The sequence below is a fragment of the Melopsittacus undulatus genome, chromosome 6 (assembly GCF_012275295.1).
Source record: "Melopsittacus undulatus isolate bMelUnd1 chromosome 6, bMelUnd1.mat.Z, whole genome shotgun sequence".
In the NCBI taxonomy this organism is placed as follows: domain Eukaryota; kingdom Metazoa; phylum Chordata; class Aves; order Psittaciformes; family Psittaculidae; genus Melopsittacus; species Melopsittacus undulatus.
In genome coordinates this window covers 52,580,670-52,602,979 of record NC_047532.1, presented here as the reverse complement: position 1 = coordinate 52,602,979, position 22,310 = coordinate 52,580,670, and the positions used below count along the sequence as shown (strand labels likewise).

At 43.2% G+C, this 22,310-nt stretch overlaps 1 protein-coding gene across 1 annotated transcript; it reads right to left on the bottom strand.

Annotated features, from left to right (window-relative positions):
• Window positions 1–703: 703 nt before the first annotated feature.
• AXDND1 (axonemal dynein light chain domain containing 1) lies at window positions 704–22,308 on the bottom strand. Its single transcript, XM_031050181.2, is given in 26 exon segments — window positions 704–1,095; window positions 1,839–1,988; window positions 2,845–2,936; window positions 4,060–4,191; window positions 4,341–4,486; window positions 5,337–5,445; window positions 6,410–6,462; window positions 6,465–6,502; window positions 7,101–7,309; window positions 7,997–8,090; window positions 8,682–8,907; window positions 12,647–12,881; window positions 13,331–13,394; window positions 14,202–14,455; window positions 14,617–14,626; window positions 15,017–15,235; window positions 15,891–15,995; window positions 16,408–16,548; window positions 17,034–17,155; window positions 17,902–18,007; window positions 18,126–18,182; window positions 19,230–19,315; window positions 20,237–20,363; window positions 21,003–21,103; window positions 21,454–21,635; window positions 22,076–22,308. Coding segments are annotated over 26 exon segments (3,249 nt in total). The 5' UTR covers window positions 22,164–22,308; the 3' UTR covers window positions 704–992.
• Between the last annotated feature and the right edge of the window lie 2 nt (window positions 22,309–22,310).

The window sequence follows — 22,310 nt, the reverse complement described above, 5'->3', positions numbered from 1 at the left end:
CCAATGTGATTACAGGCAGTTTCACTGCCTGATCTTCGAAGCTGAGACTGGGTCAAATTGCATGCTGAACTGAGGCAGCTCTGTTGGCCTTGCAGAGCCTTAGAACTGTACAAACTGTCCCAGGTTGGGGACCAGAGGCAGAAGTCTGGGTGGCCACCTCACTAGGCAGTTTGGCCTGTTAAAGCTGTAGGGGTACTGCAGATGGGGACAGGGGCCTCAGATGCCAAGCAGAAATCACAGAGTTGGAGCATTTAAATGCCATGTCAGTGCACTGAGCGGCATCATCTGAAGTCTGATTTTGTGACTTTGGCTACAGGCAGTTCTCCTGTGGCAGCAATTTGAGAAAGGCTTTCAGGATCATGCACAGCTTCAGGCTTCTGCATGCTTTCTGAAAAAAAGGACAAAACTGTCAAGATGAAGATTCAAAAACACAAAAATTTGTGTCTGTACAATTGTTTGTACAATTCTGTGCAAAAAACAAGTCGGCTGGTAACTGAATCATCTGAAACCTATAGGATGAAGGAGGTACCCATTATCAGATAGGTATCTGATACCTCCACAGTCAGGCCACGCTAACACTAAGAAAAAAGAGAAACCTTGATATGAAAGAGGTACAAATGACTTACTTGCATAATCCAACAGGGATGAGGCAGAATGAGATACAGCAACAAGAAGAGATTGATGAACACAAACAGAAGGCAAGCATAAAGCAAGGGGAGGGGAGGAGGGTGCACAAGGAGAGATGTGGGTAAGAGAAAGTCAAGGTAGCAATGGTATTACAAGGAAGATGAGCTATAAAGATATTAATCTTTGGGACAAGGCAGAAGACAAACAAAGCATACGTGGAATTGGCAGAGCCAGCTAGAAGAACAGTGTAAATGCTGAGATGGGACTGAGGTACTGGGGTAGTAGGTAAGGAGTAACAGCAGTGGACTGGGGGTGAACCACTGCTATGAACAGGAAGTATGAAACTACTGGGGCTTTGCTATTCTTTACTGTTGCTCTTTTCTGGAGCCCTTGAACTGGCCAGAGGTAGAAGCTTTGAGACTTGAGCAGGCCTCAACTTCTGAGATGCCTTTTTGGAGACATTCTTCTGAAAGAAAAACAAAACAACAAACCAAAGTCATTAAAAATGCCAGAGCTAAAATGTGCCCAAGGTATCGCATCCTTAACAACCAATTAGCCTCTCCTTCCACTTTGATGTCAATCAACAGGATACACTGAAGGACAAAGGGAAAATATTTTAATTCCTAATTTTTCCTCCTTCTCCACATCTTATATCTATATGGATCTAGCTGAGAAAGGACACAAGGAAATGTTTTCATCCACAACAAACATGCAACCTAAGGAACTCACTGCCAAACTGTATGGGCAAGGTAAGTATGTCAGGTGTATTCAAACAACTCTTGGAGGCAGCAAGATTGTTCTGTGCTAGAAAAAGAAAAGGTCTGTGGCTTCTGAGAGTGAAGGGACCTGGAATATTATTCCTTTTCTACCCTAAAACCAGTAATCCTAAACAGACCTTCTTGACTGTAACAGGGAACACTCACAGGAAGATGAAGTCAATTATAGTGATCTCCTAGATACAGGCACTAGTGTCCTATGTCAAAGTTACTTTCTCTCTAAACCAGACCACATTCAGCAGTCCTTTTTGCCCTGATCTAGAATAATGTTTAAAGTCTCCTTGCTTGGCTTCTGACAAGGAGTCTTGACAAAGCCCTAGGATGTGCCCAGGAGGAGATGGTCCTGCACTAAACAGGAGATGAATGAGGTGTCCTCAAAGATTGCTTCCCTCTCTGAGTCTGAATGAGGGTTTGAAATACTGGTTCTCCTGATCTTGCCCTTCTTTGTGTGTTGCTTCTGGGATGACTTTCCCCTCTTTCTCCAACTCACTCTCTAGGTCTTGGATTCTCTGCAGAGCTTCTTCCAGCTTTTCTTCACGACCTTCAGATCTCTCCTCTGCATTTTGAGCATGGATCTCTCTTTCTCTGAAACACAGAAGCAAAGATAATGCTGGAATCTGAAATATAAGCAGCTGCTGGCAGCATACCTAAAAGAAAGATTTAGAAAGCTGAAGCTTTCGGTGGGACTGTATAAAACACGTTTATGGTTTCAGAGAAGGGCATTGGTAAAAGATCACTAAAGGAGTTCATGGCACATCGTTTAAACCCTGCAAGCTGAATTAGTTGCAAAACTCAGTGTTTGCTAGCAAAAGGTGAGATGCTGATCTTCACTGTGCAAGGATAAATACAGAGAGCATAGTCAATTCTATTAGCAAAACTAATGAGATGGGGTTACCACAGATAAATCAAGCTCCCAGACAAAACAAGAAATATGAGGGAATGTAGTCAAAGTGCCCAAGCCTGCTTAAACATGGAAGAAATCCTTACCAGACACAAACCTTGATGTGATTCTGCATGAAGATACTTGGGTGTCACTTCATTGTGTTCCCCACACTTTGGTACAAAAGTGCATGTCTGTACCTGCCAAGCTCCTGGGCACTAAGCAGGCCCTGGAAGAGCTCAGCTGCATTCACATGACACCCTGCAAGTGCTAACAGGACCTGAAGTATTAAGAAGTTTCGCAGAAAACCATCCTGAGTACCTTTTGTGTACCTCATGGGTACACAAAACAGAAAATCTCCACAGAAATAAAGGGGAGCCAATATGGGTCGTATCTTCAGCTAGCATAAAACATACTCAATCACCCAAGACAATCAAAATGGAAGGAAACCCAAAATTAAACCAACAGATATTGGATAAAGCAGAACATTATCAGAGAGCAAAATAGGCACTTGCCTGGCATGAAACCCTGCCCCACTCATGCCTCCAGCACAGTACTCACAGGAGCTGTGCTTGCAGATGTTCCAGCATTGCCAGGGCTTCAAACTCTTTTTGAGAAAAGGGACTTGATGGCATGGAGGCAGTCATCTCTCTCTGATTGGGAAAACCTTTTGTAAGTGAATGCGAAAACAGCAGTGCTGCATTCCACCTGTAGTGTGTGCCTGGTTTGGTGCTGGTGTGTCAGTGCATAGTCACAACAAAGACAAGAGCTCTATATCAGCAAAACATGTAAAACCAGAGACTAGTCTAGCGACTGAACTGATCTTGGCATTAAAAATAGACTAAAATGATTTTCTGACTCAGACATGAAACTCTCACTGTCTCATATTCTTGGGTTGCTGGTGCATTCCTTGGGTTACTGAGATTGAAGGTGGCTGTAGCCTGGTTAGGAGCAAAAATCCCAACAAAACAATGTTCAAAGAACAGAAAGAGGCAGCCCCTCACATTGTCCAACAGGCATGTCAGCTTTCATCTGAAAAAGACAACTTGGGTTTTTCTGTAAAACTGACTGTTGAAAGGCTCTCACTCTAAGCTTTGGAAGGTAATTACGATTTCCAGGGATTCACTTCTATAAAACAAATCAGAGTCCATAAAGACACACTCCAGCACTGTCACTCTTAACTAGCTGATCACTTCTAAAGCATGAAGGACAAGGCACATTTAGCAATGCAGCATGCTTAAAGAGTGGCACCATCCAGTGACAGTTTGCTAGAGATCCACACTTCCGGTACCTCTAGGCTTTACTCTGGGTGACTGACTAGCTAGGGAATAACGGGCCCTATGACTTCTGAAGAGCAACTTCACCAAAGAGCACTATCCCAAAGGCAAGCGGAGGCCGAAACCAACCTGAACTCCTTAGTTTCCAGTTGCTGTAGGATCTCCCTGAATCTCTGAACCCCTTTCAACTCCTCCCATGTGCTCAGCATCAAACCACTTTCACCATCCCAGTCTCAGCAGATAGTCCTAGATTGTGGATCATGAAGCCATGGCAGTAATGCATGGGTGAGAAGGACAAATTGCAGCTGTGGTAACTGATCTAATGATTAAAGTTGCTAGAGGAGAGGAATCTGAGAGAACACCAGCACCTTGCACTGCCCCAGCAAGTCTGACACAAGTGTTAAATGGGGTCTCATAATAGAATCTGAGTATACACCTAGAACCCAGCTCCAAATCTCTGCAGAAGACTAAAAACCACTGGTGTGATGGAGACTCCTACCCCTCTAACTGTAATGATGTCTGATTTCAGAGACTTCAGGTGGATGTTGGAGTCATGCCCTACATATCTGATCACATCTGCAGTAGCTTCATTGTCCTCAGTCAGATAATCCATACCAGCACATGGATGCTGCTCAAGAGAGAAAAGGAATAAGAAACAGGAGATACCACTAGCCTCATGGCATTAAAGGCCACTCTAAGGCCATGTTTCACATCACATACTCTGAGCAATAAATAAAAAGGCCCTGCTGGAAAGCAGCATATTGCTGCTACTACAGTCACCTGCGTGATAGCTATTTCCTCCTTTACTTTTAATGGTTCTTTCTCTGTTATGGGTTTCATTTTGCTGATGGCATTTTCACCTCCAGACTCTTCCTGAGCTGAAGAAATGACGGTGTCCTTAAGCTTAAGTTTCAATTGCAATTCCTGTAAGGCACCATAAGGATCAGGTTAATAGCCTGCTCTCCTTGTTCTAACCTAGGCAAAGCTAGCTGGTCTCTGTGCACATATTTAGACTTGGATTCCAGCCACTGAGGAGGTCCTGAGCATGAATGTGTTTCAAATCACAATGAGTATGCTAGTTACTGAATGCTTAGGCCACAACAATTACATAGGTAGGACCCACTGTGGCATACCTGCTTTGTGGAGCTGGTAGCTCCAGCACTGAGCTGGTAGCACTGGCTGTAGACTGGAAGTCATGAACAATGTCATTCTGCTTGGTGGTCAAGTTCAGAATTGAAGCTAACAGATCATTCAAGACAATAAACCTAAATCAATTTTCTCATTATCTGAATCTAACTTTGTTTGCATGAAAGTAGACTAATGCCAGGCCAACCAGCTATAAAAAACATCTAATTGTTACAGGCAGTCTCAGGCATTCATCTAGCCACACAAGGAATTAAACTACAAGTTCAGCTTAATCTCCGGGGTAAGGCAACCACAAGAATTCCAGTCAAAGTCCACCGCAATAGGTGAAGCAAAAGCTATCACACCCCATGGGGAACTGGTTTACCTGTGAGGTAAATTCCCCAACTCCACTGAAGCTCTGGTTTTGCCTTAGACCTGTGCTCACAAGCAGCACTATGATTGTTAAAAATAACCAATTTGCAGTCATAACACCTTATAATTCCAGCTGCTGCTTTGAGGGCATGCAGGTCTTCACGTGAAACCTTCCCTCAAACGGAACTGTAGCTGCTTTCTTAAGGGAAAGCTTTGAAGCAGACCTTCATTCAAAGACCTGGTTCAACCTAGAACAGCAAATGCAGTCTATATATAACTCTGATCCAAGGAGGTTTCTCAGTTCTTCTAAATCCAGAAAGGAGACTGGAGTGCCTTTGATCTCTGAAAGAAGATGACTACCTGCTTGAATCCAATTACAGCACTCAGTCTGGGGAGACAACAGAAAATGATTATTCAGGGGTTATTGAGCAGAAAAGAAAATAACTCTCATCATATTCCTTCAGTCAGTTAAATAACTCCATCTTTCTGTCTTTATTTATAGGAAGGGGACTACCTGGAACCTTCCACTCTCACCCTACAAGGAAGACACATTTCTCCAAGCTTTGGCATATGTCACCAGCTAATCACTTCCACCAACTCATTCCTTCAACAAGCTCCTCCTCAGGCCAGCACAGAACATATGTCATAGCCACTGCCCCAGACCATGTGGGGAGAAATGAGTGTAAACCCCAGGGGTTAATTTTTCACCCATTAAGGTAATGTAGAACAGAAGCACACGTATTTTCAACCCCTGCAGGGAGGCTTCTTGCATTCCTTGAAGCCCTCTGTTCACAGTAGCCTCAGCCTTCAGGAAGGGTCTACCTCTCATATTTCTAAAGCACAGGCAAAGCTAAGCTAAACTAAACACTGGTGATGATAATGGTAGCAGTTAAGAGCTTTACATGCCAGTGTAGGATAAGGGGGAGTCAGGTGTGTCAGTTGACTGCAAAAACTTTCAACTGCATCTGCATAAAGGCACCAAGCACGTCCAGGAACACCTATGCACCACTCAAGTCTGGATGTGCATGGCTCTGACAAGCTTTGGACCAGAGGTGAATCTACTGACCCATATGGAATAAATCTTACAGGAGAGCCCTTATATGTGTACCCTGAAACAGGGCAAGGAAAATATTGAAAGTGAACATGACCTGATCCAGTTTTATCTGCGTTCCAGGACTGCAAAGTCAGTAGGTAACTTGGGGAACCAGGTTAATCCATTGGAACAGCAGTCTTCCTCCTCCTTGAAACCTCACATATATTTTTATCTAGCTTTTACAAAGCAAATGCAGTCTAATCTGGAAAACTATCTAGGTTTCCAGACCTAGATAGCTGGCAACACAGGCACCTTTTACCTTGATCTTATTCAGCTGCTCCAGCTCAAAATCAGGTTCTAAATCTTTCTCTGTTTCTTTTGAACAATTTTGTTGACAGTCTCGTGACAGCAGCTGCAAAGATGTAGAACATTACCATGCCTGCAGAATTGCCTTCAAATGCTTATAATCATAGAATTATTTAGGTGGAAAAGATGATTCAGTCAGGAGCCCGTGGCTGTCAGCAAGGTACAGGAACTATCTGTAGATCTCTGCACTACTAGAAAAGTCTGCAGAAGAGCAATCCTCACCTGCCCCACTCACACAGTGACCTCCCAAAAAGCTTGTCCATGCCAGTGCTGTATTAACCCACACAGGATGTGTGAGCACAGATCCTGAGTCATGTGGAAACATTGCTCCAAGTGATCTGTAGACTCACTGCCTATAGTGCACTCATTCCTCCAAAGATCGTTCTCAAAAGGATAGGCAGAGCCCCCACTATCACAGATGCTAGCATGTTTTATAGCAGTACTAGCTATAAAGCAGGCACTGCTGTTCTCTTTAGGTGTTTCTATCTAATTAGAATCCCTAAAAATTCTAGTGAGGCCCATTTAAGACCCAGAAAAAGATCCAAGGACAAACAAATGGATGGGATCTGTCACCATGATCGGCACACTAAACATTTTTTCTTGAGAAAACTCTCTCAGGTGAAACTGAGAACTTCTGTTAATACCTGTCCACAGAATCAGCAAGTCTGCACATCTCTGCAACCAACTCTTCAGCTCCATGCTGAAGCTTACTAGCCCTCAGAAGCCTGGGCTCCTTGTCCGTCTCGGTACCTGAATCCTGCCACTGGGGACACTCACGGGACAAGCGTTCTGTTGTCATGTGTCTCAGCAAATCCACCAGCCACAGGGTCAGTTTTCTGTCCAGTTCAGCCACCTGCACAAAACATTAGAGCAAATTTAAACCAGTGATAAATGACTGGTTTCTCAAGCAGTCTGAAGTCACTGCATTTCACATACATGAATGTGCTATCTGATTTAATTTGCAAACTGGCCTAATGACAGAAACATTTATTTCTACCATTCTTCTCCCATATTCATTCTCATTATAGACACATCTTTTTCTACTATGGATCTGTTCTTCTCCCGGTTCTTGTTTAGGATCATATGCTGATTATTAGCCACATAGCATGCTCTCATGTCCAGAATTCAGTGACAAACCGAAAACTACACACCACATTTATAGAACATTAAAAAAATGCATATTGAGAGCTTCTAGTCTACAGTCATGGGAGAAGTAAGCCCACAGAGAGCTCAGAGCCACAACAGCTCTCTGAACAGGAAATAACTTTGATTATATTCCATAGAAAATACTCACTAAAGGTGAAACAATAAAATTGTTTTGGTGCACTATATAGGAGATCTTACAGCTATTTTTAGAGGAGTTCTCCCCTACTCCTTCGTCTGGAAGACAAAAGCCACAACTCAATTCAAACAAGGTACGAAAGTGTCAGAAGAGAAACAAGCATTCCTTACAACTGCTCTCTGGCCAGACAGAAATTAAAGGAAGGACTGAATGCTAGATATAGCACTCTTATCCCAGCAGTTTCAGGCTTGCACTTACTTTTTCATTTGCATGTGTGACATTCTTCTCGGTCTCATTATTCATGGACAGAACCCATTGCTGAATCATATGAAAAAAATCATTAGGTACCACCCTGAAAAACACAAATCCAGAAACAAAGTGACCTTTAGTGCACCAGACCCAAGGATATCTTTTCTCAAAGACACCTTTTGCTTCCCAGCTTGAGGAAAACACCATATGCTGGAAACATGACACACTTTCTTTTGTTAATGCTATAGTTGTGAGCAAACTTGGCATTTTCAAGTAAATCTCTTACATATACATTTTGCATGTGCTCTGCAAATGATTTACTTCTCGATGATATTTACCAAAGACAATGGAGCACCCTGAAGAGGAATATGCCCCCACAAATCTGACTGTAAATGAATCACGTATTTTGTTTTTTCTTCAAATATCAAGGTTTCCAAACCAGGTGGCAGTTCTGAGAGAGACAATGATGTTCCAGGAGTGATACCAAAGCCACCAACTGTTTCCACTCCACAGATAATTGTCAAATCAAAGCAAGTGAAAGGCAGTCACCAATCACTTTAGCACTTCAGCTGATTATGTTTAGCCCCCTAACAGTTTCCTGTGCCAGGGTCCCCACCCTGGCATCCAAATAAGGACATTTCTCTTTTCTTATGAGTAGCACTGCATGCAAGGTCAGTCTAGGTACAATTAACACATCTGTCCTTATGGGAAATGTGATTTCTGATTGCTCTCAGCTTCATGCAACTGCCCAGAGCCCACACAACTCTTCACTGCATCCACCTGGGACAGCCACACAGGAATCTTTTGATAAAATGCACACAGCTCAGCTTTGTGCATGCCAGAACCTTGCTTCAGCTTTTGCACCTTGAATAACCAATCTTCCATACTTTTCACCAAGGCTGTCAAAAACTTTGCTGTGCCTGCAGGGGAAGAAAATACAAATCTTTAATTATAATTCTTTCAGCCAACAAAACCAAAGCCGGATTCAAAGAGGGATGAACAGCCTATGTGGGAACTGGCTACACTTGGAACTAAAAACAAGCTGCTTTGTGAGTCCTGAATTCAAAGCAAGTTGAAAGAAACTGGGCTTGAATTAAAGCCCTTCTTGTCTTGGCAGATTTGGCTCCCTTGTTTCATAAAGGCTTAATATAACTCTTTGTAAAACAGCTTTGCAGTTCCAGTCCAATTCTTCAAAGATGCAGGTGATGCAGTACGCACAGATATGCAGAATGCCTGTACAAGGTAGTAAATTAATTTTCATCCACTCATGTGGAACATACTGATGGATATTCTCTTTTGCTGGGGAGTATGTTTGAAATGCAACAATAATATCCATTGATATCATGGATATTGGATATCCTCTTGATATCCAGTGTTTAAACTTTGCTTAAATCCTATTGAGGTTCTGGAGTCCACATCTTGGATCAAAGATGGTATGTTAAGCACATGGTGGTGATGAAAGGTCTTGTAATATTTTGACACATGGGTACAGCTATGGGGCAGAACTATTTAACTTCTCTGAACTGGGAGAAGTGCAATGAAACAGTGTTGGGATGTTCAAAAGAGTAAGAAATGGAGGTGGTTATGCTCCTCAGGGTGCAGCCTTTGAGAGCACATGATAGAGCTCTACAACCAGGCATTAGGTGTTAACAAGCAGGAGGCCAAGGAGAAGTAGCAGGAATGATAGTGTAAATTTTCCTGCCATTCAGCATCATCTTAAGAGAAAAGAAGAGGTGCATCCCAGGGGGACATGGGATCATAGAAACATAGAATAGTTAGTGTTGGAAAGGACCTTAATATCATCTAGTTCCAAACCCAGGCCATAGGCAGGGACACCTCACACTAAACCATGTCACCCAAGGTTCTGTCCACGCTGGCCTTGAACACTGCCAGAGATGGAGTGTTCACAACTTCCCTGGGCAACCCATTCCAGTGCCTCACCACCCTAACAGTAAAGAATTTCCTCCTTACATCCAATCTAAACTTCCCCTGTTTAAGTTTGAACTTGTTACCCCTTGTCCTATCACTACAGTCCCTAATGAAGAGTCCCTCTCCAACATCCTTATAGCCCCCCTTCAGATACTGGAAGGCTGCTATGAGGTCTCCACCCAGCCTTCTCTTCTCCAGACTGAACAGACACAACTTTCTTAGCCTGTTCTTATACGGGAGGTGCTCCAGTCCCCTGATCATCCTCGTGGCCTCCTCTGGACTTGTCCCAACAGTTCCATGTCCTTTTTATGTTGAGGACACCAGAACTGCACACAATACTCCAAGTGGGGTCTCACGAGAGCAGAGTAGAGGGGCAGGATCACCTCCTTTGACCTGCTGGTCACGCTCCTTTTGATGCAGCCCAGGATACAGTTGGCTTCCTGGGCTGCAAGCACACACTGCAGCTGGCTCATGTTCATTTTCTCATTGACCAACACCCCCAAGTCCTTCTCCTCAGGGCTGCTCTGAATCTCTTTTCTGCCCAACCTGTGCCTGGGATTGCTCCGACCCAGGTGTAGGACCTTGCACTTGGCAGGGTTAAACTTCATGAGGTTGGCATCAGCCCACCTCACAAGTGTGTCAAGGTCTCTCTGGATGGCATTCCTTCCCTCTAGCGTATCAACAGAACCACACAGCTTGGTGTCATCTGCAAACTTGCTGAGGGCACACTCAATTCCATTGTCCATGTCAGTGACAAAGATGTTGAACAAGGCCGGTCTCAACACCGATCCCTGAGGAACACCACTTGCTACTGGTCTCCAGTTGGACATTGAGCCATTGACCGCAACTCTTTGTGTGTGGCCATCCAGCCAATTCTTTATCCACCGAGTGGTCCACCTATCGAATTGATGTCTCTTCCATTTAGAGGCAATGACAAGGGAGAACAGTCACTTCTGATCACTTATGTGTGGTTTGGCTGTATTAGCCCTTACACAGTACTCTGGATCCTTATTAAATAGTAGCTTGCTTTGGGAAGGCTGTCTGTGTCATTTATCTTATAAACTTTATCAAGTCCCCAGACAAAGAAAAGACCAAACTGGAGCTCACTGGAGAGGCCATTCTTGTACCAAGTGCTAATTTCAGAGTCAAAACCATGTTATTTTCAAAAGAAGGTACACTAAGAAGTGAGCAAGGAAGACTGAATAAAAACAGACATTAAACCAAACCTCATAAATATAATATAAATTCTTATATTTCATGTCTAACCAATCTCATATCTCATTGTTCTCCCTCCATCTCTAATTTTTGTCATCAAATACCATTTGCCCTTTGTATTTCTGGCACATACTGCTTGAGACCAGGTAATCAGATCTTAGAAGATAATATATACTTCAGATAACCGAGTGCCACTGCCCTACAGTACAAAATTGCCATGATCTCAGTATTGTATCTTACCTATTTTTTACAATGGGTTCCATTTTCACTGTTTCTTACCAAAGATGCAATATAATGTAGAAAAAAGGGGTACCGTGTATTTTCTACTGAAAGACCATTACATTACAACACATAAAATGAATCCAAACCATTCAAAATACGCTGTCTTGTATGGAGCAAGATAATGCCTTTCCTGCAGTCCAGTTTCCAAAGCCTTTGATAAAATCAGCTAAACATCCCTTTTTCTGGACTTTACTGGCTGAAACAATTTTGGATCAGACATCTGCATTGTGCTGCCTAGCAGTTTGTTAAGATCACAACTATCAAGGCTTCTGACAGTTTTTGTCATTCTGGTGTCTGTCTAATTAAGGCCCTGCTCCTTCCTCCTTCTCTCACTTTCTAATGAGAACTAATGGGAATATTTTTTCTTTAGCTGTCTCATAGGATGGACAGACTTACTCTATCTCAGATCATTTAGTAGACTGAAATACACTATGTAGCATAAGAATGTAGGGAAAAGCACAGGAAAACCCTGAGTGTGAGAATAAGATGGAGGTATGAGAAGCAGCTTAGCAAACATGACTAGCAGTTCCTGACAGCACATTTTCAGTTTAGTTTTAGTCTTCTAAAAAGGAATAAAATTATTAGGCAAACATCAGAAGTGAAACAATTCTGAAAATCAGAATTGAGTCAAGGTCTTACAGAGGCAAAGATTGAGAGGGTTAGCTGCAAATTATGCAACAACTGTTTGTTATCTTACACAAGACATGATAACTTTATATCAGCAAAGAAAACATTTATGTACATACTTTATTATCAGGATAATTCAAAATCTAGATTAAGATAATTTAGCATTACTGATAAGGTGATAAAAAAGTATTACCTTCTGAGATAGTGCTTTACTTTACAGTAATGTTTTACTTTTTACAGTGATGTCTTACATTTTAAACATCCATTCTTTCCTTCAGCATTTTTCCCCCCATAAATTATCCACATAATTATAAACTGCCCATAATACCTCTGAATATAACATATGACTTCCCTGTGTCATATCTGCATCGCATGTTCTTTGCACTGTATCACATTCAAAATTTAAGATATTCTTTCTATGTGTGACTGTGAGTGAAGTTCCTTGGAGTTTGTCCTTCGAATGCTCTTGATTCCCAGAATATATCTATGGGTCAGACTTTAGCTTTGGAAAAGGCCAGTACATATTATGTCGACTGGTCTTTTATTACTTGCTACTTTCTTGGCATACCCAAGGAAAGACTGAGCTATAAATTGGTCATTCCTTACCATTATTTCCATTTATCCTTATATTATATTGCCTGTGAAGTTTGCATGCCCTTTGTTTTATTTCTTCCAGGGCAGTGTGCTGTGGAGGCAATGCTCCAGTTAAGTCCTGGTGTCAATTTACCACCGTTTGTCCCAGCTTTGTCCAGTACTCCAGCAGGCTGGCAGTGCTCTTCAGACTTTCAGTCTTTCTTAGGTGCATCTCCCCTGTGTACTGCTCTAGGTCTTCTTTTAGCATCTGAAAGGAAAGGAGAAACCTGCTGTGCCCCCAAAAGCTGGACCACCCTGTGGCCACGAAAGAAAAGCTATGGAAATCAAGCACAGGAAGCATGAGGAATCCATGAACCTAAAGATGTCAGCGAGTAGATTGCACAATGAATTGGAAACTTACTGGTGACAATTCTGAGCACTTCTACAGATCAATATAATTTACCAGTCACCAGAGCTATTGGTCAGAGAATGCTCAAACACATGATTAAGTTTAACACACTGGCTGAACTATGGCCATGGTCAATTATAACTTCTCATGTGTAGACTCTTAGCTTAAGGTTCAGCACAAAAGATTTGAGCTGATGTGTTTTTGTTCACACTTGTGATGGGCCTAGATGCTCACTGGGGTTCAGCTCACACATGGTAATTTTTTGGGCAGATACTGCTTGATAATACATCCAACCCCCAAAATCTTACATTTATCAAATTCTTGATTTCTGGTAGGATTTCATCTAATAGCTTTTCATTCATCTGAGAGGAGCTAAAGCAGAGGGAAAGAAGGAATGAGAACTGAGAGAAAAAAATCCTTTAGTAGCCAAGGTAAAACCAAGACTCAAGATAGATACTCAAAGTAAAAACCACAAGACCCTACTCAGCAAGGGATTTTTATTCTCTCACTCAAATAACACAAACTCTGGGTGTCAGTTAAGAAAATATGTTATTTCCAGCAGAGACAAAAATCAAAATCGAGCATATATTGAAAATTCAGGCATTATTAGCTCTGTAATTGAAATCTATAAAGTGATGTCTTTTGTTTATTCACACACCGTGTATATTTCTGCATTTTGTGCTGGCATTTATGCTTTTGTTGTGTTTAACATATTACAATGAACTAACAAAAAGCCTGAAAAATACAATCACCTTAACACAGAAAAAGACTGGGTTTGAAACTTCATGTGTCTCAGAGTCTCATATCTGTACATGAAAACTAAATGCTCTATTGAAGCAATGTCTGTGCAATTCAAGTTAAAAAGAACCAAACTAAATAAACAGAGGAATTCTGTTACAGCAATGACAGCTGCAGAAAGAACACTGGTTTGCAGCAGGAGGGTACAAGCCTTGCCCCACCAAATTCAACCACAAACCCACAGCACCACTTTGGAGTTACTGTTAGGCACCTGATTATCAAAATAAATACATCAAGTAAAAGAGTAGAACAGTGAGGGATGTGCAAATTGCAGATTGTACCAAATCTCACTACACCAGAGAATCAGTGCACACTTTACACTGGTCCAGGGCAAAGGCTGAGAAAGTTGACTGGTACCCCAGGTCCCTTTGGGCCACTCACGAGTCACTGCTATGGAAGTATTGAAGGTGCTTGTGGAAGCTGCTGCGGAGAGTTTGCAGTTTTCTCTGGGTGGACTCCTCAGAATGCTCTATTTCTGCTCCAATATGACCCAATCTCTCCCTGAACTGCTCTGTCTTTTCCTGCAAATCAGTCAGATCTTCTGTGTCCTGCAGGCATTGGGCAAGAGGGTGGGAAAAGGGACCGTTGTCATGGTTATTTTGATCCGAGTTGGAGGAACTGTCCCTTTGCCCTAGCTATTTTGAGATATGTACATATCAGAGATCTGGGGAATAACATAATTCCACAGCACAGCCCTCACAAACCCTTTGAGATGGGACTAGGGTGGCTCAGCCTTGGGCATGCCAGAACTGAATGCTTGACTACTTGTTGATTGCATGCTACTGAGACACCATGCCGTCTCATACCTAAAAGGCCAAAATCACACTAGCCTCAATCTGGTCTGCTTTTATGGAGACGGAATGGGGAGAGAGAAGAAAGCCACAGGAAGAAAAACAGAGGCAAAGGAGGAAAAGAACTGAAGTAGACAAAAGGGGACATGGAGTAATGAAAGAAAAGCAGAAAGAGTGAACTCAGTCAAATTTTAATGTTCGTTTGAAACCAGAACAAGATTTGAAGGTTCAAATAACAGCCAAAATAGCGAGTGCTTTACTGAGAACAGTAGAGCTACATAAAGCATGCATACACATGCCTTAAACAGGCACCCATTACAGGCAGGTCCCTACCTTTGAGGTCAAACCATGTGTGAAGCAGAACAGACCTCAGGAAATGAGGTCAGGGCAGGTATGTGTTACTACCCAATCATATTAAACAAAGATGTTCTTTGGGATGAAAACAAGACTGCTATCTGTGATGTTTTGTATCTTGCAGTGTACCACTGATTTCCTGCACCTGCCTTCTGAGCCAGGTCATATGTAGCTGCAATCCAAATGTCTCTCTCTTGAGCTAGCAATAGAGCCTGCTCTTCTAGTTGTCTTCTCTGTAATGTGTCTAACTCCTGATACTCTTCCAAAAGCCTAGAAGAGAAAGACAATGAAATACACGCACCTGTGTTCATTCACATTTACTTCTTTCTCCAAAACCCTAAACCTTTCCTTAGACATTTCCTCTTCCTCCTTCCTTCCTCAGTCATATCCTGCACAGCCTGTGAGTTCACAGGTCCTTCTCCCCAAGCCCCTACAACACCTTTCTCTTGACGTTCCCATGACAAGTTTCTGATCAGTATGAATACAGATCTCTCCTGGGATTAGACTAGCTGTTTTCTTAATGACACAAGATTCCTGTAATTAAATCTGTTTACCTACTCATTCACCACAACTCTGATACCAACCACCTAAATGTCTTATTTCTTAGGTATCTGAAGATGTCCACAGGCCCCTCAGAAATTCAGAGGTGCAGGCTCTTCTAGACTACGAAGAGCTCACTTGCTGTGAATGTGGGGTGAAGAAAAAGGAATGCCAGCACCTGAGCAACAAATGACTTAAAACTAAATGTTTTGAAGAGCTTTCTAGCCCTTTGAGTTTAGGATTTATAGCAAAATAATGACATTTGTTACAAACAGCCAAGCTCTCTTTCCCCGTAAGGAAACCAGTTACCACCTCCTTCCCAAAAATCTGAGTCATATCAGCACACTCCAGAACTCTCCCAACCTCATCTTTAAAATCAACTTACTTTACATTTGTCTTAGCCTCCTGCATGGCTGCATGTAGCTCCTCTTGAGCTTTTTCTGCTTCTTCAGTCACCTTGCTGTCATGTTCTCGTACCTTATACAGCTCACTGAAACAGTGGGTAACAGTCTTAATGCAACTTAAAGGTCTCTAATCTGGCAAATACAGACTGGGGGGCCCTATACTACCATGCAGGGCTTTCTTCTTCCAACACAATCATCTCACTGCTGGGGTGAAAGGCATCTTTTCCCATGCACACTTGGTGCTCCAACAAACCCTTTCTGCAGTTCCACAACAACAGAACCTCCAGTATGCTAAGGAGAGAAGGTGACTTTGACATTATTTGGCACTAAGAGAGTTCAGTGAGAGTGTGAGGAGGCTCAAGTGTGACCCCTGTAGCTCTCCTTCAAATCACAACACTGTCTTTCTGTTCCTATGGGAGGACAATTAGAAAACGGAGGAAAGGCAACGGACTAAGCCTAGGGCAGAGATAATTTCTTAGGATTGGAAAGGATTCAGACCTAGACAGCTGTCCAACAGATTCTTTGAAATAGAGTAGTTCTTCTGTAATATGTCTGTTGACCAACCGCTGCGACATCATTTCTTTGTAGAGGGTCTTCATCTGTTCAGGGATCCACTCCAGGAGACTCACATACCTCTGCCTGCAGTAAAATGAGTAAAAAAACGTATTTACATGAGAGCGCAAATCTCTTATGCCATCTGATGACCCTTTCCTTTCACTGCACAGGAAGCTATCTAGAAGGCAATCTTCTGAATGTCAGGACTGCAGACTTTAAACACTCTGGAACAATTTAACTGCTACAAGTAGTGGTAATCAGAGCATGGGAAGCCTGGCCAGGAGGGAGGTATCAGGTATGTGAAAACTTCCACTGAAGGTCACACTGATAAGGTGCCCACATTGTAAACTTCAAGCTTCAGGTTACCCAACAGATGTTTATTATCCCTGGATGTTAACTTGGTGAGGAAATCCTATTTGACTCCTGGCATGAGACCCTATGACAGTTACACTGTGACAGGCTAGCTTTGCTGAGCAAGGACATTAGGAGCAATCTGAAATAGCTAATGCTACTCCTGAGAAGAAACTACCATAAACCAAGAGGGGGATTAATGGTTGAATAATGATGACCTGAGCTTTGAAAGCAGCTGCCCTCTCTCCACACAGTCCACGCTGACCTGCCAAATCAGCTCATGGAAAACAATGTTGTAGATATTCTGCTCTGCCTTCAGCAGCTCCAGCATATTGTGCAGCTGGCAAAACAGGTGAGAAAAACCACAGCCTTGCAGACCCTGTCCAGCCTACTCCTTTAAGGACAGATTAACACAGATCTCCCATTTCTTCTGAAGTAGGTTTCCCTTTGAGGACAAAACACAGCTAAAGGTAGAAAGGGGAAAGGATTGCATCTGCATATAACCACAGGTTTATTTTCAAACATGTAATGCATAATGCTGACTACCCTCCCATCAACAGTCATGGGACTTTCTCTGCTAATTCCAGCTGGAGTTCCTGCTGAGGCAATGCTCTACAGTTTTCACAAATTCTTCTCCATCAGTGTGCAGAAATAACAGAAAATAAGGCAAAGCAAGGTACAGATGTTCTTTGACATCTGCTTGTTAGGTCTATGAAAGTTTCTGATGGCCAATTTTGAAAAACAGCAGCTTATCTCTCAATTAAGAGATGAGACAGCTACTGCCTTCATTCCTCCATATAATACTGTCAAATGCACTCCTTCCTGGCAGTTTTGCCAGAAATGTAACTTCCTACACTAGCAAGCTAACTGTTTGCTCTTTGTGGTTCAGACAAAGATGAAGAGAAGCTCAAGATGAGTGGAGGAAATCCCTGGTTATTACAGGACCTCCAGACAGAAACTTCTTGCTTGGGCAGAAACCAGCTTCTTGCAGGTAACCTTAAGCACAACAGTGATAAACAATAGGGATACAAGACGTTATTTTTCTGGGTACAAGAAAGTTATCTGGGTACAAAGCAAGTTATCCACCTGTGAAGATCCTGTTACTCTGATTAGCTTGTCTACCCCAGCTTTTTCCAACATGCTGTCCATCAGATGCATCACCTGGATGACCTCTAACCTCCCAGGAGGTCTTCTGACAGACCAGAAAAGGACACATCATTATTATATATAGCATATTATGATATTTTCCCAGGAAACCGAATTAAAACAGTTGTTTTTTTTCCAACAACTTCATGCAGGGTGGTACTTACAGGGATGGGAACTGATGGAGTTTCTTTTCACGGTCTTCAAGAAGTGTTGCATATTTACTGAAATGGACATAATGTCAGAGCTCAATTAGAAAGTAATACTTTCTGTGCTAGCTAAGGGAACCCTGCTCTTTGCTTCAATCTCTTTGCCCCATATACAAGCTGATGAAGGGTGGAGAGGCAGAGAAGGGTCAACAAGGTTGTTTTTCAGTGGGAGCATCCAGAGTCTAATGTGAGAATTGGACTCCCTGCAGTTATCCACCAGCTTGGAGCTCCTTCTTTTTGCCCCTAATGACAGAAATCTTGTGGGAATCTTCTCCTTTTATGGTTCTACTCTCATGTTATTTGACTAAGTGATCACTGTAAACCATTTTTAAACAAAGTTACTGGTGGTGCCAGAAAAGCACCAGGTTTCCACATCACACCCACACAGAGGCTGATCAGAGGAGATCATCAAAATAGAAAGACAATGCTCTGTTACACTTTGTTGGCAGAGAAACTGTGAGGATTTCATTCCTAGTCTTAGTATTTTAATCCTTGAACAATGTGAAAGAATCTCTTTTAAATTCATGAAGTTGTTTGGAGAGATCAAGAGAAGTCACAGAAACCTTTTCTGGCAAGGCTTAGAAAACTCACAGCCTGAAAAACTGGGGGTGGGGAAAAGGGAGGGAAGGAAGAAAACCCCAGATCACAAACAAAAAAAAACCCAACCCCCACCCCTAGCATATTCAAGATGGTAGCAGGTGTATAGAAGCATAATGTGCTAGTTAGAGCTACCCAGAGCCCCCCTTCTTAAAGTTGCCTCAAGGTATCAAACCAGACTTCAGCTTCTACATTCATGCCTAACTATTGAAATCCCCTCAGAAGCAGTACTAGCATCCACGAAGTTCTCTGTTAGCCACCCCAGAGCAGCAGTGAGGGTCACTTTGCTCTGCAGTGTTAACTACAGCCTGGTTGTTAGCATGGGATTTGCACAACCACCCCTTTTATACTCTCCCCTTCCCAACAGCAATAGGTGTATCTGGTCAGTGTCCTCAGCTTCTCATCACTGTATCCCCACACACTGAACAGCTGAGGACAAACCCTTGTAAACCAGAAATCACTCACTCATCAAAGTACTTCAAGGGCAAAACTCCTCTGTTCCTCACAATATGAAATTCTTCAGGGATCAGACTACCTGTTAGGCTTCCTCTCTAGGGATGGAAAAGAGACAGAGCACAAAACATCAACCTGAAAGACGTGCACAAACTTCTGGTTCGTTCCCAACGAACACACAGGTTTGGCTGCCAGGAAAGAGAAGTTCACATAGTGGCTTTTCATACTGCTTTTCCCTTTCCTGCCCTACACATCCAGAGCCCAACTGTCGTGGTTTAAAACCAATCCACACAGCCTGTTCACTCACCCCCTCCCTTGCTCCCCCAACTCCTGGAGAGTTAGGAAGGAGAATCCAAAGAATGTAGCCCCCATGGGTTGAGATAAGAACAGTTTAATAACTAAGGTATAACACAAATCACTACTGCTACCACTAATAATAGTAACAATGATAAAGCCAATAACAAGTGAAGAGAATACAACACCTCACCAGCCACCGACCCATAACTCACCCCACCCTGCCCGACCGAGCACCGACCAATACCTCCTCTATCCCTCATAGTCTATGCCTTCCGGTTAACTCTCGGTTACATCCTGGGTATGACGTGCTATGGTATGGAATACCTCTTTGGCTAGCCTGGGTCAGGTATCCTGTCTCTCCTTCCTCCCAGCCTCCCTCCTCCCTGGCAGAGCATGAGCTCAGAAAAGGCCTTGGACAAACCAAACGTTTGAGCAGTAACTCAAAACATACTTGCTATCAGCAACCGTTCCCAGCCCAAAAGTCAAAACACAGCACTGCACCAGCTACCAAGAAGGAGAAAAATGACTGCTACTGCTCAAACCAGGACACCAACAGATACAATCTACATCTGAAATCAGATTGAAACAACACCAAACTGCAGTGAGGGGGCTGGGGGGCTGGAGCCACAAGGGGAGCCGATGTGTTTTAGGATCAGGGTAACATTGGGACACGTGTGTGAGGATCTCCCTTCCAGTTAGACACACAGAAAAACAGCACTCACAGGAGTGGGTGGGACTGTACCATGGCTCCCTTTCCGGTCCTGATGACCTTCAGAGAAAGATCTTCTGACTTGCACTGCTTTCGTAGCTTGTTGGCCAGTCACAGTGTCACACAGGGAAGAGACATCCCTGAAACAGAGCAGAAGAGCTTGGTCACTGACCCATGCTGCAGGCAACCTGCTCTTCCCTTACTGCCAGCCTCAGCCACAAGTAGGTTTGTTTGCTGGGCCTGAGGCCAGCCTTATGGTCAGGGCTCCCTCCCTGGGCCAAAAAAGACAGATGAGATAATGTTTTTTAGGCTGATTAACCTCACATTGCCTGTTGCTGGCCAAAGACCATTTCTCATATGTACTGTGGATACTCTATCGCATACATATTCAATGTTCAACAAGGAGCAAAACATTTTTCACTTCCCACCACCATTAAGTGTCATTTATTTACAAAGAAGTGTAAAGCTATTCCCTGCTATATCCACTGAAGCCAGAAGAGCCTCTTTTCTCATCTGTGGATCACAGGGCATCCTTGTGACCCTGGCATCCTTCAGAAGGGTGGTTCCAAGAACTGCTCATTTAGCAACTCTCATTTATTATTCTCACATCTTTCCCTCAAATCTCTCTAGCCCAAACTCAGACAGGACAGCTGGCCATTCATCCAGCCCCATTAGGCACCACAGCCACCTACCATTAGAAAAGGCCAAGGGAGAGACCTAGCTCTGCATTCCCACCTCTAACGTCCTTCCATTTGCCTGGGCTCTTTATCTCTTCTTACCTTCCAGTGCCTGTCAAACTGACAGGGTGGTCTGTCAGATGTCTGAACTTGCTCCGACTATTAAGATAATGCCAAAGCCGATCTGGTGTTTGCAGGCAGCCCTGTAGACAAGGCACATGTGGCTGTCACTGTTTCGTGAGAAGTGTACCAAGGAGTGGGAGAGATCAGGGTGGCTGACTGGTCTAAACAAGTGCTGCATCATTGTTTCTGTCCTGGGGCCAAAAAAGCTGGTGTGAACAAAAACACCTCAACAAGGGCTTCGCAGGAGCACCAGGGTGCAAGCCTGCTTGTTAGATCTGCATCAAATGGCACGGTCAGTGAAGTGGTGCAGTATAAGATAAATTTATCCTACAAGGTTGGCAGACTTTCCTTTTGCCCAGGGAATGAACATGTGCGTCCGGTGAACAGACGATTCTGGACAGGAAAAGGCAGGAGATGGAAGCACACTCACCCTGAAGCCCATCAGGGGTTTGGTGGTTTGTGGGGACCGGAAGTACTTTGGGCTGCAGAAAGAACTGCTGGCAGAGGTCAGGCTTTGGAAAACTTCTTCTGGAACAAAACTATGCTCCAGGGAAGAAGAAACAGGCTTGATGTGGTCGAGCATCCTTGAGGTACCCCTCAACTTGCGCATCTCTGGAAAATAGCACAGAGACATTTCAACAGCGTTTATTCTGCTGGTGAAAGTAAAACTGATGATAAAATACGGGGCTGAGAAAAACCATGACAAGATGCCTGCTCCCTTATACCAAACCAGCATCTAAAGCCCAGGCAGCTTATCGCATTTTTAGCAGCTGTTATGTCTTTCGTGAAGCCTAGAACAAGCTACCTTCTACATGCTGCCAGGTACACAGACACCAAGGGATGCTGTGAACAACTAAAGTTTGCATGTTTCTGTAAAGCCACTTCCTTTCTTGTGGCTTGCTAGCAGTCAGCTTTCTGCTCTAAAATACCAGCAATTCTATGTCTATATCTAAATAAGAGCAAAAATGCAGAGAAGCGTTCTACTGTTGAAGTGGAACTGTAAGGATGGAGAGTCAGATGTTCAACCGCTGCAGCCTCCAGCCCTTTCCTACCTGAGCAGTCCTTGCCTGCCCACAAGGCATGGCTCAGTTCCCTTGCACCAGCTTTTTGCCCAGGAACAGGCACTCCAGTTGTGGGCATGGTGAACCTTTATTTTAATGCTCAGACAAAGAAAGTTTCAGGAACAGATGATCTAGGAACAGAATTAAACTCACATTTGTATTTCACAGGTCTAACACGCTTTTTTTTATCATTCATTGTGACCGACACCTGACACCAGGTATGCCA